The 20144-nt window shown below is 37.6% G+C and overlaps 1 protein-coding gene across 10 annotated transcripts in view; it reads left to right on the plus strand.

Moving 5' to 3' along the window:
- Positions 1–20144, plus strand: part of SORCS2 (sortilin related VPS10 domain containing receptor 2) — a 549388-nt gene that overhangs the window by 491345 nt on the left and 37899 nt on the right. For all 10 annotated transcript variants that reach the window (XM_040556897.1, XM_040556900.1, XM_040556902.1 and 7 more), the window contains 6 exons: positions 350–441; positions 1523–1630; positions 14498–14618; positions 16094–16227; positions 16827–16955; positions 19032–19203. In XM_040556897.1, the coding sequence (XP_040412831.1) occupies positions 350–441; positions 1523–1630; positions 14498–14618; positions 16094–16227; positions 16827–16955; positions 19032–19203 (756 nt within the window). The remainder of the gene's footprint in view (positions 1–349; positions 442–1522; positions 1631–14497; positions 14619–16093; positions 16228–16826; positions 16956–19031; positions 19204–20144) is intronic.

A 20144-nucleotide genomic window follows, 5' to 3' on the forward strand; every position in this document is an offset into this window, starting at 1 on the left:
TCGACAAGATACACAGAATATGGCAAATACTGAAGTGAGGTGATAGGTCACTTGGTGATATATAATAGGAAGGAATGCAGAATGCACACTGCGAGAAATATAAGCTTGGGATAAAATCACTTTCGACAGTTTAATCTGACTGTGATTTGAACCTGAACGTTTTCTGATTCACCTGCTTAACTTTCTTTTCTGTTACAGCTGGGGAAGTATGAGTTAAACTGACTTTTATGTCCTTCTCAATTTGAAGTGTGGACATTATATAAGTCTTTTAACCCTGGTTTGCTCATACATTTTATTTCTGCTGTTTTGTGCATTTGCTTAGTTGGCCTTTTTTCTATCTGACTTGTAGGTCTTTGAAGAAGAGCATCACATCTTGTACCTGGACCATGGCGGAGTTATCGTGGCTATCAAAGACACCTCCATCCCACTGAAAATACTCAAGTAATCCTACAATCAGAGTAGAGCTATTGTGTATTCAATGCCTCAGACAAAGTTCAGAGTTTAAGATGAACATTTCAATGTAATCATGTATGAAATGCAAGTGGAGTCAACTTAATTTAACATTAATTAAGTTGACAGAATTCAGGTGGATGTTTTCTTAAAGATTACTTCATGGTGCTGTTGGTACCATGACATAATGCATTAATTATAACAAGATTTTCTTGCATCAGTGTAGATCTTTCTAGTTTGCTTAAAAAGCTAGCTTGGAACTCTGAAGTACAAGCATGATTAGTACAGCCTGGAACTCTAAAGTACAACCATGTTCAACATGATTATTTTCTGCTACTTTTTTGCACCAGCAGTGCATGGCACTGATGTTCTACCTATTGTGCATATGTGGCTTAGGTATCCAGTCAGAATAGTTCTTTCATACTGTAATAAAGCTCGTTTTTCAGTAATAATCCCTACACTAATATGATCATGGCTGTACACTTGGTTTGCTGGAGTGAAAGCCATCATTAACCTAGTATCCAAAGACCTGGAAGAAAAGTACACAAGACAAGAGAATTGGAGTCATAAACTCTGGGTGCAGAGACTATTTGAAATACATTTTGCTGATTATTCAGCACCTTTAAAAAAAATTTAAAAGGATAGTTATAGCTGTGAGGGGCCATCATCATGGTGCCTGCAGTTACTGCACCTCCCACGTGTTTTAGCAACTGAGCTGTTTTCCCTACTTATGTTTCACTGACCTCTGCTTAACAGGTCTCTAGCCTGGGGACTACTAGAAAGAATGGAGTGTAAATTACTGATTCTTGAACCTACAAAGTAGCAAGATTGTTTGTTTGGCAGAACTCGTTTTTTATTTGCCTTAGAATTTCCACTGTTGTTACAAATTTATTATACACCTCCTAATAATGTGAGCCACTGGCACATTAATGAGATATACTACCCATGCAAACTGTCTTCTGGTGATTGTAAATCCAGGGCTTTAGTGGTTATGAGATTACTTTTTTTTTGAGTGTATGAATTCTGATTTATATAATACTTGTAAATGAAAACCATTTCTGCTTTTTTACAGGTTCAGCATAGACGAAGGCCAGACTTGGAGTACACATAATTTTACCAGCACTTCAGTCTTCGTAGACGGATTACTAAGTGAACCTGGAGATGAGACACTGGTCATGACGTAGGTTTCTGTTTTCACCTCTTTTTTCAGGACTCTCTCTTAATATGCACTTGAGCAGTTTTTAAATTGTGGATGTTTGAGATAGTCCTTGAGTCACTGGCTTTTGCTTCCTGCAGTCACACAGGCTCTTAGCCTGATCATGTCCAAATAGCAGCACTATGCAGCTTGTCTTTGAAGTTACATGAGTGCAATATTTCAGATTGTAAAGATGAAGAGTTCTGTTTGTGTGAGATTTCACATAGTTGCAACCAGGTGTGGAATAGTAGGACTACAGATCTAAATCTGAGAAATATAGGTAAAAATAACTATAGCTTGCATTTTTTCTGTTTTCTACAGATTCTTAGGCAGATTTTAAAAGCGTTAAATATCAATCCTTTCTTGTAAAAATTGTCTTCACAGTGTAAACAACTATATTGTTGTCTTAGTAACTGCATTACTTTATGCAACCAAACACTATGCTAACAAATACATGCTTTAATTCTGTGCAGTGACTGAGGCATATGCTGCAAATAGAGTTTAAAATAACCAAATTCTGCAACTCAAGCCCACACTTGTCAGTCTTTTTGCCAAAGAGCTCGGGACAGCTGGATCTGAGCTGCAGGTTTTGCTCTGTCTCAGGATAAATGCTAATTTTTACAAGTGCCTGAGAGTAAAAAACACCTGCCAATTAGAGAAAGGGACAGGCTGACTGCAGTAGTAAAGGGGAATCCAAGAAAAAAATATATATTCCTGCACTCAGAAATGTGCAAGATGATATGCCTGCTCCTATCAGTTAGAACAGCTTGTGCAACCCTTTATATTGGAGCTCAGCATGCTCATGACACACTTTTTCTCCTAGGAATTAGAAACAGAACTGCCTTTAATGTGCACCAGTAGCATTTTTCCCCAAGGAAAAAAAAAAAAATCAGCCAAGCATGGAGTTTTTAAAGGATCTGCAGAAAAATAAATGAATAAATAAATCCTTCCCAATGTACTTAAAAGCGTTGTGCCATGTTCATAATGTTGTAGTGTACAGGGATGACTTTGGCATACTGGTAGTCCATTCTTTCTTTCTCCACTATCCCATTCATTTCTCTTCCATTTTAACTTGTATGATCTGAGAAGAACAGCATTATTCCAGCATCTTCCTCTTCTCTCAAGCATAGGTTTTTATGGTATAATATATTCCACACAGAGATACTTATGACTCTGAATGAAGGATTTCCACTGCCTTCATTGGAAGTTCAGGGATCAAAAGCTTATACTAAACTGTACTTACTGGCAGATAGAAAAGAATGTGATGACTATATGCTCTGTTTGTTATTTTTTGTTGGTGGTGTTGTCTGTGGTTGTAGTGTTTTGTTTTGTTTTGTTAAAAACAGTGATTTTGTGAAAAATTATTTAAATATCTGGATGAACAGCCAAAGACCTCATGTTAAAAAAACACAACACCTTTTTTGAAATCATCCATCTGAAATATATCAAACTGCAGCTAGATTTGATACAAGACCAGATTGACAAATAAGCATGATATGGTTTGTATGTTTCTAAGGGCTGAACAAGAGTCTGACTCCATCATCTCAACATCAGTCTTGCAGGATCTTACTTTGCAACTGGTTCTACTGAACATGGAGGATGTCAGGCACTTACTATCATAGGTGGGAACTGAAAGCACTTTCAGTGTTCCTACCTGACTCCAAAGATACTGTGAAGAATAAACCTGCAGTATGTGTTTCCCTTTTGCTATTATTATCAGCTTCCTTGTCTTGCCACTTTTGGTAGGGTTTTACCTTCAGGGTGACATTGTCTGCCTGGTGGTGTTCTGCCTGACTTTATATCAGGGCCTTTCATTGTTCTTTCTGGCTTAGGTCATTTCCTCCTAAAACTTCATACTTGGTCTGAGTTGCTGGGCATGACTTTATCTACAGTAATTTGCTGCTCTTCAGAAATGCCATCCTCTGATACATACTGCCTGAAAGGGGGGGAAAAAATCAACTCTTCCATTTTTTCCATTTTTTTAGATAAGAAGTGTTTTTACTTCTGGAGAGAGCATGGTAAGATGGACTTATGTGTGGTAATGGAAATAAATTCATACAGTGCCTTTCACCCTGAACAATCCTGAAATCCATTACTAAGGACCTAGTCTGACAGTTTTTATTTGTACAGGATTTTCATTTTATCATAGAACTATGGAATGGTTTGGACCGGAAGGGATCTTAAAGATCATCTAACTCCAGCCCCCCTGCCATGTGCAGGGACACTTCTTACTGGACCAGGTTGCCCAAAGCCCCATCCAACCCGGTCTTGAACACCACCAGGGATGGGGCATCCACAGCTTCTCTGGGCAACCTGTTCCAATGCCTTACCACCCTTTTAGGGGATCTCACCCATTTTAGGGGATCTCATCAATGTGTATAAATACCTGAGGTGTGGGAGATGGAGGGATTTGGCCAACCTCTTTTCAGTGGTTTGTGGGGATAGGACAAGGGGTAATGGCCACAAGACAGAGCACAGGAAGTTCTGCACCAACATGAGAAAGAACTTCTTCACGGTGAGGGTGACGGAGCACTGGTACAGGCTGCCCTGGGAGGTTGTGGAGTCTCCTTCTCTGGAGATATTCAGGGCCCGTCTGGACGCCTACCTGGGCAGCCTGCTATAAAGAACCTGCTTTGGCAGGGGGGTTGGACCCGATGATCTTTCGAGGTCCCTTCCAACCCCTTCAATTCTGTGATTCTGCGATTTTCTCCCTTTGGTGGGGAATTTGTTTGAATAAGGGCTTTGAATAAAGAGTGCAATGTCAAAATCTGCATAAATTAGCAGAGTGAACAAAATTCTGAAATGGGAAGGTAACAACTGAAAGAGTTTACAGAAATATTGTGGAACAGAGACTTTTGCATTTAAAACCTCCAGAATAAACTCACAAAAGGGTTAAAGACTATTTTACTTATATGGAAAGCATCTGTTACTGTAGGGTCAAATCCTGGTTCCACTGAAATTAGGTTAGGGATTTCTTCTACATTTTTAATTTGAATTGAAAAACAACAACAACAACACTATCTGGGAAAAGCGTTAAGGGACCCAGTAACATCGTGACTTCCTGTTCTCCAGCATGGTGACTGGGACATTGAAAGTCCCCTTCAGGACAGGTCATTAGAATTCTCTTCTGTCCTAACTTATCCAAAATGAAGCGGTCTGGAAAGCTTTACTGAAGCAACAGGGGAATATGAACCTGGTTGCCTCAAGTCTTCATTTCAGAAAGTTTTGTGTTTTCTCCAAAACAAAGAAAAAGCAAATGTTGTTGACTTGTCAAAAGTTTTCAGAAAACTGAATTGTAATCTGCCAGTTGACATTAATCGAAATCATTCACCCACATCCCCTGCAGTATTCAAAATATGTACTGTCAAATGCCAAGGAAAATATATTTTATTCCATTGTGCTCTGCAATAGACCTAGTGAAGAGTTTTAGGAGTTTTGAGCAATAAAGTATTCATACAGTTTAGGAAAATAATTCTGTGTAAAATCATTTTCTAAATGAAGAGCTCAAATCCATCATTTACTGCTAAATGAATAAGTAAGGTATGCTCAGAAATGTTCTCAACTAATTGATATATGTTAAATTCATCAAAATAGTACATGTTCTAGTAGACTTTACTTTTTTAAAAAAGTTCTTTAAGAGCGAAATTTACTGAAACTCAATCTTATCTTTTGCAACATTATATTTGTGAAAACAAAACAAAACAAAACAAAAAACACTGGATTGAGTAATGGCCCAACTTAGTGGAAAAAAGGAAGAATTGTATGTTCCTGAAATATTGTTGTTCCTCTTCAAAGGAAGTAGTTCATATAATGAAAGTTTCAAATCTGTTAAAGTGATTTCTTAATCACAGCTCAGCTTCTGGAAGCATTAACCAAACCAGGTTATTGAGATTGCAGTTTAAATCCAGTGAGCACAATAACCACGGTACTTCAGACCACAGCACTTTTCAGTAAGAGGTTACATAAAAGACCTTCTTTTCTTTGTGTCACGTAGAACCAAAATCTTCCTTGTGGACAAGTGTCTTTTTTCTTTTTTTTTTGAGGGATATTTTTCCTAAGATCTTGTGTAGATTAACCTCTTACTGTAACCCTTAAAAAAAGGTGGCTAAATAGTAGATAAAACCTCAATTTGTAAGAAAGTAGCTGATTTCTAAGGTGAGTTCTAGGTTTTATTTGCAGCCATCTGATTTCTTGTCTGAGTGCAGTTTGAATAAGTGTTGCTCAGTTATGATTGTTCTGCTCTCTGCACAATGTATGTGCCTCAATGTCAATAGAAGGAGGAAACAGAGAAAGCCAGCAAGAAAATGGTGCCTTCGACTTCAATCTAATCTAGAAGTTAGCTAACTCAGATTTATGGATGATAGTTTAGTGGCAAGTCTCAGCTAATTCTGTTATCTCTGTGGGCACAGGTGTTAGCAGAGCAAGTCAGTGTGTTGTAGTGCCAACCTGTGGTCTTGGAGCCAAGACCATGGGACTGCCCCTGTCTCTATCTGCTCAAACTCCAGTGTGTAAAGGTTAGTGTTTGTTTTTTGTTTGTTTGTTTGTATTCCCCTTTCCATAAAGTTGGCATATAATATTCAGAAGCAATGGAACATGATGCTTTTGGTGGCTCACTATAGTCCATATTTAGTGCACTTTGAGGGCAAACCTGGAAATATGTTTAAATAAGAGGAACTGAAAGATTAGGAATCAGTGTCCTGAAACAATCTTTTTTCACCTTGTCCTTTTTTAAAGGACAGAAGGAGCTAAAAAGGGTGACACAGGACTCTCTTATTCAGGTGGAGTCTTCGTGTCATTTTGGGAACCTATCATTAATTGAGCAACTGTATCTGTGGTGCTCTAACTTTGCTTCCAGGGAGACAGTTGTTTCTCAGTCTTACAAGTGGTGATAATGAGGTAGACACTGGAAACTTTGGCCAACAATAAAATTATTCAAACATTTTACTTAAATTTAGGTGGGGCCTTGAACTTCATTTTGCTATGTTTTGCTTTTAAAATGAAGGAGTTACCTCCTCCTATTTAGGTGACCATAAGCTATTTACTCTGGCTCAGCAAGGTGAAGTCTGAATAAAGAATTTCCTATCTGTAATAAAAGAGCTCTGCTTTTTAAATATGTGAGTAGAAAAAAAAAATAAAATTTATTAGCTAGAGAATTAATTATAAAATTAATTTAAATTACACAGATTGATTTGATCTTTATATAAGATGACACCAGAGATTTGATTGATGCAAAGCTATCTTTTATAATGTCATATGTTTCTCCTAAAATTAATCTATTTTATTCATAGTCCACTCTGTATTTACTTCTGCATAAGGCATCAGGCTAGGCATTAAATCTAGATTTTTTTCCAAATGGGTTACAAGCTAAAAGATTGTTCTTGGACAGGATTTTACTGAATAGATGGAAAAAAATGTTGGAGGTAATTCACAAACATCACGGAGCCACTGAACCTTTGGATAAAATGGAAAGGCGCTCATCCTGCTCCTCCCCTGCACTTCTCAGAACCTACACATTCATTTCCGTTCTTTTTCCCCAAAAGAGCTGAAACCAAGATGTTCTGGCATAAAAGAATGATTGGCAATTATTATTTTGGGGGGGCAGGGAACATGAAAAAACATATTTTGGTTCAATTTCAACTAAATTGTTTCCTCCCCTCATTTTTCATTTTGGCAGCTAAACTTGGGGGGGGGGGAGAAGAAAAGAAAAACTCTTCTCTTTAGTGCATTAAGTATATGCATGTGTTTGTAGTGTAAAGCACTTAAATCATAAGTGTCTAAGCATTTTTGCACATGCTATGTTGTGTACACAAGCACTGTTTATATGCAGTTGTTTTATGTAGGCAGGTGTCTACTTTTACACATGGAAGCATTCATCACTTTTGTAGTTGCAATTTAGGAAGGCCATTGATAATGTGACCTCTGTTACGTTTTTTTGGGGAATTAGAAAAATATGCTGAATTATGATCTTGATGCATAACAGACTGCAGTTTGAATGTGACATTACTTTCATCCATTTTACTAGTATGATCCCATTCTACATTTTTTGTTGATTTTACAGTGGTGTAAAGGAAGTGAAGACAATTGTTAGAAGGAAAGCATTTCTATAAAAATTCATTTGTCACTTTTCAAAAATAGCACTGTATACATAGTCATGGCTAACACATTCTTCTAGCCCATATCCCTGTGAAAAATCTTTCATTAATAATGTCACCACTTCTGTGAGTTAAGAACACTATGCATTGGCAGTGGTTACACTAGAGATAAAGTGCATCCTCCCAGTGCCAGAACCTTATCACTTTACTTGATCATTTCTTTAGAGATCCTGGCATGGGGTGGCCATGTGTCTTGCTTTATATTCAAAGGCACTATAGTAATACAAACTACAACAGGCAAAACAACAACAAAATGATTGTGACCTTTATTTGACAACATTTGTTGTTTCAGTTATGTTGTCACAATCTGTAGTAAAGATCTAAATGAAGCTAAGGAGTCTCAGCTCTTTGAGCTTATCATAAACTGACAAGAAATTTCTACCAAAGTATTGCTTTTGTGTAAAGTACAGCTGAGAAAGTTGTTGCTGTGGTAATGTAAATGGCCTCTGATATCTACTGAACCATAAGGCGGATTAAGCATTCAATCTGAAATTTCAATTGTGTTATAAAAATAATCGAGGAGATGTGACAATTAGTAAAATACTGTAATGGTACAGTAAATTCTCTGACAACTGTTGTTCCCACTAATATGATTTGCTACTGGAAAGGAAGCCTTATCATCAGGAACAAAATCTAAATAGCACTTTTTTAGCATAGCTCTGTGACTAGTTCCATTTAAATACTTTCCAAGAGATAGACTGGGAGTTATTAAAATAGGTAGCTAGCAGCTCTGAAAGTCTCATTTCCTTTCTCGGCTTGGTCACACACTCACTGTTCAATTTTGAAGTTAAGATCCAAAAAGAATTTCAGGTACCTGCCTACACATCAAATGCTTTGACATCTTTGCTTTGGTGCTGCCTGGAAGAATGGTTTAAGATGCGTTATCCAAGTCAGAGCCATTGACATGACCTTCCATATAGGTGATATGGGCACTCCTGATTCAAATCCTAGCTTTTATTCTGTTGATAGTTTTATACATTTGAAGGATCTCCCAAAAAACTAGAGGTTCTCTTCCATTCCCAGCTGGCATGTGAAGCTAGCAGTGTGTATCAGCAGGGACTGCGCAGGCAAATTTTGTTACCTGGCAGCATACTGTTTCAAACATCGCGTTTGATGACAAAGACATACAGAGGAATGCAAAAGCTAATGCAGCACTTGGGAGATTAAAGGAGCACGTCTAGAATGAAAGAGGCATCTGATTTCAAACAAAAGTAGTTATGCATCACATCGTTGTCATCACCAGTCTTCAATACAACTGGAAAACTTGGACAATTTAAGTTGCCATGTTAAACATCTGAATAAATTCCACATGTGCTGTCTTCATGACCTTGGTGCTGTAGTACAGCAGGATTACCTCCTCCACTCAGAGGTCTTTGATTGTTCTCAGATATTCAGTGGTAAAGCAAAAGTGTTGCAGGTTCAGGTACGCTGCTCCAAGTATTTGGTGGGTCTGTCTGACATCAGGCTGCTCAAAACCATTTCCTTTGTCCAGACTACTAGAACAGGGCTAACAGCTCAAAGGTAAACCAATGTAGTATGAAAAAAGTTGCTCAAGGCATATCTTAATTTATATGGCATTAGATCTAGGGTATGGGACACGATAGATAAAATCCATCTGCTCTGGCAAAGAATGTGTTTTGATGCTGTGAAAACCCATGAACAAAATCTTGATGAACACAGGAGAAAAACAAAAGAGGAAGGCAAGCATGGTGAATATAAAGAGCTACTGTGATATTTGAGATGAACAGTGTAGTGTGAAAATCTGGCTCATTTCTCCTGAATGAAGCCATGAAAGCTGAATGTTTACCTGCAAAGTCTTTGGGAGACTTCAGCACCAGCACCATCATAGCTTTAGTCAGGTGGTTCTCTAATGACACAGACAGCGGGCAATGCAGCTATTACTGTTCATGTAAACTAAGAACATCAATTGAATAGATGCCCTTTTCTATTGAATAGAAATATGAATTTACTGGAAGAGATTATCATTGCATATAATTTCTATTAAATTAGCTCTCCCTGATTATGAGCTTTATCAAGAACAGGAAAAAAAAATAAGAATAAAGCAATCCTCCAGCAAATAGTTTAAATGAGTTAGCTTAAAAACTGCATTAAACTGTCTTAGCTATCAAATGATGCAATCAAATTTAAAAATGATGTGCTCATAAATGAACCAGGAACAAATGTAAAAAGTTGTTATGGCAACTGAAATACTGAAGTTAAAATTATGGATCCCAAATCCTTGCAAATAAAAGGAAATGAATTTCTAAGGTAATTGGAATTTCTTTCAAAAATTACGTATCACGGCATCATCTTTCATAGTTTAAGCAGAATTGATTTGATGGCTTTCTAATGAAATATAATTATTCAAGAAGAATGTTTTAGTAGCTTATGAATTATTATCTTCTTGATATTTGTCTTTTAATCATTGGTTACCCTTGCTGCACTGTATGAGTTTTTTCCATTCATATGATTTTATTGGACATGTATGTTTTGCACCTGAGCCATTAGATTATGGTTGCTGTTATGTATCACTTTATTGTAGCTTACGTTTTTCTCTAATCCATTGAATCCTACTTTAAAAATGCCTTTTTTTTTTTTTTTTTTTACTTTGGAAAGACACTTTTTTTTTTAATACTAGTGATATTTGGCAATACATTTGAATGGGCTCTTGTGACATGCCTGCAAAACCCTGTCCTCAATAAGGCAACAATTTGTATCTCAGCAACAGCATTAATAATCATGAGGCCATGTTTTCAAACAGTTTGTAAAGCTGGGTGCGTGCAAATTGCTGGATTCCTTTGGAAATGTATCCCAGGAATTCCAAAGCTGTATGCGTGCAGTTTTCATGGAGTTTGTGGTTATGACGAGACGCTTCCTTGTACCTCAGGAATTTTACTTCACTGAGAGAATAGTTGAATCAGGTACTGTCTCTGTCAGAACGTGGGTTTTGGTGTATAGAATCAGAAGAAACAATGGAAATAAGTTTTTGGGTTTTTGTTTGTTTGTTTGTTTTTCCTACAAGAGGCTGAGCTACAAGGCAGAAAGGTTATTTCTGTCTTTTGATAAAAGTCTGCAAAAGAGAGACTTATGATTTGCTTAGTGAAGCAATATGCACATATAGATTGCGCATAGCATCTGTATTGTTCTTGTGGAATTTTCATGATTTCTATAGTAATTTCCGTGATTTTTTAATTTTTTTTTTTTTCATTATAAGATGTTGGACTGGGCAATATCTCCAAATGTCATCTATCTCTATTCCCCATGTTTCACTAATATCTCACTTCTATGAGAGACAATAGAACCTCAATAGCCTGTGAATAATTCTGTAGCTGTACCTTTTAAGTTATTAATTCTTGTTCTTCCTCCTTTATGCCCCTCCTCCAGGTCTTTTTGAAGACAGCTCTTCAACCTATAGAAAGACTCTTTGAAGACATTTTGTTGTTGTTTTTCATTTTTTTCCAGAGGAAAAAAATAATTCTTTCCATATATCTTTATTGGTTAAGTTTTCTAAGCAGCTTGTGAGTCATCTTTGCCCTTCTTTAAATCCATTTTTAGTTGATGTGTAAGTACGCATGTAACATCCAAAATCAGACACCATGTTCTTTCACAGGCTTCATCAGTGCCAAGTTTATCAAAATAATTATCTCCATGTCTTCTATTTTCTGGTTCTAAATACAACCTAGAATTAGTTTTTCTTCTTTTGCAGCAAAATTGTGTTCTTGATATAATTCACAAGTCTTTTCTTTGTTTTTTTGAAAGTTATTCTCCATGTCAGTTTTGTATCTTTGATTTCTCTATTTCTAGGAGTATTTTTTGCACTTGGTTTTGGAGTATTTTATCATGCTGGTTTCTGACCATTCCTTCCATCTGGCACTGCCATTTGTTCCCTTCCTTCTGTGTTATCTACAGAAAAGTTTCTGCGTGTTTGTTCTTTGACCATGAAGGTGCTAATGAAAATATTGAATGTAGACCCATCATATCTTTGTAATACATATCTCAAAATGTCTTCCTCTTTGAATAACTACTTTCTGAAAATGTTTTTTTTTCCTAATTAGATATGTAATCCCATTCTTCATTATGATTTTATCTGCACTGATATTTTCTTTTTTTTTAAGTTCAGACAATATCACCTAGAACTGTGTAACTGTTTTAACAAAGGTCAAAATATTCCACATTTACTACTTTCCTTTATCTACTAAGCCAGTTACCCTGTAAAAGAAGGAAATTACATTAGTTTGACGTGATTTGTTTTTGACAAATCTATGGTGGCTGTTATCATTTTAATTATCTCCAAGGTGCTTATAAGTGGATAGCTTAATAATTTGTTTGGTATCTTTGTGGGTATCAAAATGAATTCTGTAACTCCCTGGGCTCTAGTTTTTTTCACATCATTTTTGTTTTGTTTTGTTTTTGTTTATTGGGGGAGTTTGGGGGGAGCTGTGTTTTTGTTTTAAATATATAGGTGAAATATTCTCCTTTTTATAGTCGTCTGGAATCAACCTCATCCACTGTAAGGTCTCAAAGATACTTATTAATAGTCCAGAGATTTTGTTTCATGCTTTCAGGAGAATTTTGATTCTCTTCTGCTTTGAATTCAACCAGCCATCTCCTTCCTTCTCCCTTGACTCACCTACCTGAGATAGCTAACATGAATGAAGAAAATTTTGTTTTGTTCAGTAGAAAATACTTTCCTTGAGTCAGGAATGAGGCTTTGAGAGGAATTAGATCCTTGTACTTGAATGTATTTGTTGATAAATGAGTTAATAAAAGAAATGTAGATGTTTTGTAAAGTTTTTTGGAGCCTGGAGAAGCGTTCACTAAGGTAGGCAGCTGCAGAAAAACATGGTAAAGTCTGCCTTACTTTAGTACCCTGTGTGGAGGAAAAAAAAAGATTAAAAAAAAAACAAACAGGTATTTAGCATGCAAAAGACACTTAATTTCTGTCAGCAAAGACAGTCATATTGAAGCAGGCATTGTAGAAAAAGCATGAGACCACCTAAGCAGTCACTTTATTGTATATGTAAGTACAAGTGAATAAGAGCATGTGGTGACAGCAGCTCTCAGGATCCAGCTGAACCAGAAAAAGGAACCAAACCTGTAGGTCTCGATGCAAGACAGTTGTCCTGCTTAGAGAAGTGGGACCACACACCTATATTCACATACAATTTAGTGGACTGAGCCACAGTCTTTTTGGTTTTGTGTGTTGTTTCTACTTCTGAACCACAGGGAGAAAAGGAGAGAGAGTAGATGATGCAAGTCCTTTAATTTCAGAACCTTACTATGAAAAGAGTAAAACATGCAAACTAAATGCCAATGTTTCTGTTTAAATAAGCACACTTCTGATGGTGAAGTTTCCTGTGAGCATGGATTGTTCAACCATGCACAGTGTGGGCAGTAATCTATCAATTATACCTACATCTCTGCGCTTTGTCCGAAAAGCAAAGACACCAGAAAAAAAAGGGAAGAAATCACTGTACATCTTTAGTCTCTGCAACTTTTTTTTCAGCCTCTCTGGTGGACTTCAGACCTCTATATCCATCTACCAGGGAAGAGGCTTAGGTGCAAAGATATTGCCTCTATTGCCAAGAATTCACCATTTCCTTGCTTCTGCTCTACCCTAGTTCCACTTTGAACCTGGTATTCAGGACAAGAGAAATGAGTGTAAGCAGCAGAATGCTTTTAGCAAAACTATACCATTCCTGCTCTGTCTGGATTTGGACAAAACAAAGGACAAAACAAAAGGAATGAATTAGTTTGGAGAATGCTACTAAAATTTGGAATATGAACTCTGTGCAGTATGAGCTGCACAGGAATTGTTGGCTTCAGAATCAACCTTAAATTCCTTGGCAAGTAAGACACATAAGCCTAATACAAACCACAAATACATTTGACTTTTGCCCAGATAGAGTCTTTATCCTTTCTAATTTGTTGCTGAATGTCATACTTGCCCATTTTGTTTTGGAAATAAATATTCTGGCTTTGAAAATGTTGGCTGCTTTGGCAGTGAAGCCATGTCTTTAAAGCTATGAGATTTCCACTTTTTTTTTCAAAAAGAAATTTACAGTTTATGACTGTTTTTAGTTTGAGATTGGACTATCCGAAATGAAGAGGAGAGTCAGAGTTCTCCAGCACAATGCGTATATTCAGTCTATTCCTTAGAAAGGAATGCAATTTCATGATACTGCTGTGAGTTTTAACAATAGTAATATTGCCATCTGAAATATGTAGAAATTAAAAAGAAAAAGAAATAAAAAGTGAAGAAGTTGCACCATCATCATAAGGAATTAGTGACAGAGTTGGAAACCGAATCCAGCATTCCTGAGTTCTGATCCCTAATCAGAAAGGTCAAAAATCCAGGTCAAAATCAGAGGGTGTTTCATGTAACGAGATAATAGACAAAAATGTTGGGTTCCAAATTAGAAAAGGTGGTGTATTTCCATTTAAACTCCTGGACAGTTTTCCAGGGGGAAAAAAATCTCTGATCCAGGAGCTATATTTTTTCTTTGTAGAGTTCCATAGACAATTGATAAGTATTTTCTAACTAGACACATTGTATGTGAAGATGAGTAAAAGTAGAAGAAAAAACACCAGGGACCTTTTACTAGGGAACCATGACCATGGAAAGCAGAGGATAAAACTGGAATCTCAGATGCATGGTGTTTCTTTCCTTCAAGATTTTACGTTTGATCTTTTTGTTCAGAGTCTTCGGACACATTAGTTACCGTTCAGACTGGGAACTTGTGAAGGTGGACTTCAGGCCATCCTTCCCCAGGGAGTGTACTGATGATGACTATGAATCCTGGGATCTCACAAATCTACAGGTATGCACTGTCTTATGTTAAATGCCATAACTTTTATGTATCTGAAAGATTCATGTACTGCTGTGTGCTAGGAAAATATTTTCTAATAGAATTTGGATGACACCTCACAAGCTTTAATCTCCTTAGGCTGGTATTTTTTTGATTTTACAATTGTTTAAAAAGGGGGAGGATTTTGTGTTCCCTTTAGTTGTGTGAACTGTGTTCTGGGAAAAGTGGAAATATATGTGGTGGTCTGCCATAATAATAGGTGGTCCTACTGGATTATGAACAATATACCATAAACTAAAATCTGTATTATTGATTGAAACAATTTCAACATGCAGTCATATGTTCTGCCAACTTCTTGACCACATACTGTATTCATATATAAATTGCCATATGTAAAGCCCATTCCAGACATAATTTAGGATCTCAGTAGATTGATCCTGTAATAGAGTCCAGTTGTTTTGGGCAATACCATTTCTGCAGAAATGCATTAAGTTTGTGCTAATCCTGGTGCTCTGGCCAATGCCACTTTTGGGAAGCTACATTCTCTATGTAATGTATTGATTAAACAGACTAATGTGAGGAGTTTTGCATTAAATGGGGATTAGTCATATTTATTCTTAATCATTCTAATTATTATGTTTGTTTCTTCCTGTATATTTGTTCTCTTGCTCTCTGCATGTTTCTTTTTCTTTTGTCTTTTTGTATACTACTTTGTGTTATTACATCTCTCCAACTTTCACTTGCTGTTTCTCATGCATAATTTTATTGTTCTTTTTTGAAATTGCTGTGTATTTTGAAAGGATGTAATGTGCAACTGAGCCTAGACAGTAACATTTTCTTGGGATATCAACATTTAAATGTCTTACAGAAAATAAAAGCTACTAAAATGACTCTGATAGCATACTTACAGCTGCCCTATTACCAGTGGAATATTAGATTCAGAGAGTCTTAATTCTACCAGTGAACATGTGCCTGGTGCTTCCTGTTGACTGCCTACACAAGATGTGGTTGTTTAGATAGAACTTCAGCCATCTGAATTAAGACTGAATTTTTAAATGTACTTTTGTAGGCTTGTGCCTAGATTATGCACACGTGAAACATAGGTTAAACTGCACTTGAATTTTCATGCATATCTTTGGATTTGTGCCTGGAAATATGGTGTATGCTACAACCCCATAATGTCCCAGGAGTGGATGTGAAAGCTTTGTATACTTACACATTTGAATTGACTTGAATTGTTTTTTTTTTTTTCCTTCTTTGATGAGTCTGTTATCCTACAGTGTCAAGTTCCAAATACATTGATCACATTTTTATAGTCTTGTCATAGATAATTTGCTATAGATTGCTCTAGAAATTGATGACTGAGTTGAGGCTTGATACCAGTGTCCAGTCTTGGCAATAAGACTAGCCTTTCTCATGACAACTTAAAATCACATCTGCGTGGTGTAGGTTATGCTGTGCAGTAAGTCTGGTGCTTTGATGTCCAGGGTGATCAATGCATCATGGGTCAGCAGAGGAGCTTTCGGAAGAGGAAGATTTCATCATGGTGCATTAAAGGGAGAAGTTTCACGTCAGCTCTCACATCCAAAGTCTGTGAATGCATGAGCTCTGATTTCTTATGGTGAGTCTGTCTGTGGACCTTCACATTTATCACTAGAGAAATGTTACATAGAGTTTGATGGGTTTGTTTTCCTCCTTTTGCACCTCCCCCCGCATAGCTATGTGCAAACAACCAAGAAACAATGCAATACATAGAATAACAGAGTGCTTTTGCGTGTGCTTTTGTTTAAAAACATTACCATGCTTTAAGTATTTGTCTCACAAATCCTGATGTTTCTCTCTGTTGATCAAGACTTCAAAAATGACCATTGGATTGATTTATAGGGCAAGCAAACCCATTCTATTTACAAATTAAGCCAACAACAGAAGAAATGCATTGGTCCGAGTGGCAAGGGATACCTTTTAAAAATCTAAGCTACCAAGAGAGTTAATTTTGCAGAACTGACAAAGTAATTGCAACCAGTTTTGCCCCCATGGGTACACAACACCTGTTAAAACTACACTTAAAACAGAACTACCTTCATAAAGTTATGTGTCCGCCTAGTAGGAGATAATATTAAACAAATCTCCCTTGCTGTTAAAGAAGTAGTCTCATCTACCCCAAATTAGATTAGTGAATAAAGTGGGGATAATAATGCATTTGGTGTTGATGTTTTACAGTGATTATGGGTTTGAGCGCTCTGCACCTCTAAAGTCACAGTCTAGCAAGTGTTTCGCTGACTTTTGGTTTAACCCAGAAGCACCTCCGGAAGACTGTGTGTTGGGGCAGGCATACACCAGCAGCACTGGGTAAGTTGATTTTGTATTTGACTGGCTTGCAAGAGTGCAGGCTTCCACAGTGGAGGAGTGGTGTTCAGGAAATGTAAATGGGGCAAACTGTAAAAAAAAAAAAGTTAAATGCAAGTGGTAAATTGTGCTGGCTCTGACTTATAGCTTGTGCAGAAGCTTCCTACAGACTAATGAAAGATAAATGTTACTTTACACATTCACAGCAGTTCAAAAACTAACCAATTTGAGAAGAGGGGGAGCTGTCGTGTTCCTTTTTTTTTTTTTTTTTTTTTCCTAGTAACTGCAGGGACAGTTAATAAGCATTGCTATACTTCTGATACAAATGCCTATTCAAAGCTTTTTCTTTTAGCCCCCAGACCACTTTTCAGGCTGAATCCAATTAATTTACTCCACGGAATAAGTAACATCTCACAGAACTTTCCACTGTCTCTCACTTCCATAGGGGTAAGGAGCTCTACAGAGAACGGATTATTTTCATGACCATATGGGACACTCAGAATCAAAGGAAAGCTTTAGTAACTGTAAACAATATCACATAGAATGTACACTACAATGTAGTCTGACGTCTGTGCTGAGAATAACTTGCAGCTGGCATCTATTCTGGCTTATCATAACATCATCTCTGTTGGTTGTGGAGATGAGAACCAAATGATGAAATGTCAAATCTGGCAATAGAATCATGGTCTCTGTGTATATTTGCCTTACTGAGGAAAATGATGCCTTTTGGGTTGTGGCTGACAGCTGCGATATACAGAGTTTGAATTCAGAAGAGTGAAATCTGACTCCAGTTTTAAAGGACGTTTAAAAAATAACGTACCTGAGTGAAACTGATCTGTAAATACTTACTGTACACTTCCAAGTTTTTCTTTATTAGCTCTTGAAAGGCTTTAGCTTTTTTACTCTTCTTTTATATTGTTACGTGAAATAAATGCTACAAGTGTTCTAAGAAATGCATAGATTTGAGAGGAGTAGATAAGCATAGATAAGAAATTACTTGGACATATGTTTCTTGGTTTAATTTCTTCCTGATCTTTGGGATTTGAACCAACCACATTTAATGCAAAAGTAGAATGGGATGGGATAGAGGCCTGAGTTTGACAATAAATTTGAACAGCAAAATCCTGGAGCTAAGATCTCTTGAGCACTGAAGCCTGATGAAAGCTAGGAAGGGGCATGGCAGAGAGGACAGGAGAATACTCTGTTGATAGCAAATCTATAGAGGCATGGCCTGTAGGTCAAGGGAGGGGATTGTCCCCTTCTACTCTGCCCTTGTGAGGCCCCACTTGGACTGCTGCATCCAGATATGGGGCCCCCAGCACATGAAAGGTGTGGACCTGTTAAAGCAGGTCCAGAGGAGGGCCCCGAAGATGATCAGAGGGCTGGAGCACCTCTCCTATGAAGAAAGGCTGAGAGAGCTGGGGATGTTCAGCCTGGAGAAGAGAAGGCTCCAGGGAGACCTCGCTGCGGCCTTTCAGTAATTAAAGGAGGCTTATAGAAGTGACGGAGAACAACTTTTTACATGGGTGGATAGGAATAGGACAAGGGGAATGATTTTAAACTAGTAGAGGGGAGATTTGGATTAGATGTTAGGAGGAAATTCTTTACTCACAGGGTGGTAAGGCACTGGCACAGGTTGCCCGGAGAACCTGTGGATGCCCCGTCCCTGGAAGTGCTCAAGGCCAGGTTGGGGCTTTGGACAGCCTGGTCTGGTGGGAGGTGTCCTTGCCAATGGCAGGGGTGTTGGAACTAGATGGTCTTTAAGGTCCCTTCCAACCTGAGCCATTCCATGATTCTCTGATCCTGCAAGGCTGATCAGGTATGTTTCTAAATTTGAAAATTCCATTGCATACAAATGAAATCCTGATCATGCTTCACTCTGCTTTTTCAACAGCTTTCACTCAGTAGAGGCATGTCCCTGAGAAATTTTTTTGCATCACAAGTTGTTTTTTTTATCATCTGCAATCTTGCCTGTTTATGAACCCAAGCAATATTCATTAGCTACTGCCACATTCAGTGCCCCTGATGGTGTTCTGCTCACCTCCAATTCACTGTGCTCGCTGCTTACTGTTTTTGCAGGTACAGGAAAGTTGTTTCTAATGTGTGTGAAGGTGGCGTAGACCTGCAGCAGAACTTAGCACAGCATATGTGTCCACTGATTGCTCCCAAGGGACTTCAGATCAGCATCAGAGGAGAAAGCCTGGCTGTTAAGCCTGGGGAAGACATCACCTTCATTGTCAGACAAGAGCAGGTAGTAATGAACATTGACTTTATGAAAGTTTCCTTGCTATTTTTAGGGTTCATTTCTCTCCTACCTGCTTTGCTGCTGAATGAGATTAATTTGTGCTTGAGACAAAGATGAATGACTTTCTAAGTACTGAAACTTCCGTTTCCAAGTGAATCGGGCAATCCTGTAAACTCAGTGAACCACAAAGTTTTGTCCAGAGAAGGGGATTTGTCTCCTCAGCAGCATGTTCAGACATTATTCCTTAAAGGCATCAGCTTCTTGGAAAATCAAAGGAACTAAATTACCAAAGTCTTCTTGAACTGAAAATTTCAACTGCTGTATCAGAGAAGATCAGAAATGCAGAGAACCTTTAATATTTTGGTTTAAGTGCTTTTGAGAATCTGCCTTTCAGTAAAGAATCAGGCAAAGCTTTACAGAAATCAGCAAATAGCACAACGTAAGTACATTTATTATGTATTAGTTATGTTGCCAAAGGTTCCCCCCCCCCCCCCCGCATTTTTTTTTTCTTTTTATTGGAAGAGACAATGCCCTGAGGCCCTGACCAAAGGCAAGGAGTAACTTTCAGATGTGGTGTTTGCCCTGGGTATGTTTTTTAATACTTGCTTTTTTTGGTATTAGGTTCTAACTGTTATGCTCAGGTTACAGGAGTATTTCCTGCCTAACCCCAACTATTTGCAAAAACTTCACATATTTTTGCAAATCTGTGTGTTATAAGTCAAGCACTTGGGATTTATTTCTCTGAGAGAATCAGGAGAGTTATGTGCAGGACACAGTGCTGCCTAACCCATCACAGGTTCTGGTTCCAAAAGCTTGCAGAGCAGTAACTGTTGCATGGCAAGTTGTGCTTCCTTCTCTTTTCTCTAATTTGTTTTGAAGTGTTTACTGGAAGACTAGAGCATTTGGTTGTAATTTGGAATCTAATGATTTTGATCGGCAATTTCACT

This window comes from Cygnus olor, chromosome 4 (genome assembly GCF_009769625.2).
Source record: "Cygnus olor isolate bCygOlo1 chromosome 4, bCygOlo1.pri.v2, whole genome shotgun sequence".
NCBI classification, from domain to species: domain Eukaryota; kingdom Metazoa; phylum Chordata; class Aves; order Anseriformes; family Anatidae; genus Cygnus; species Cygnus olor.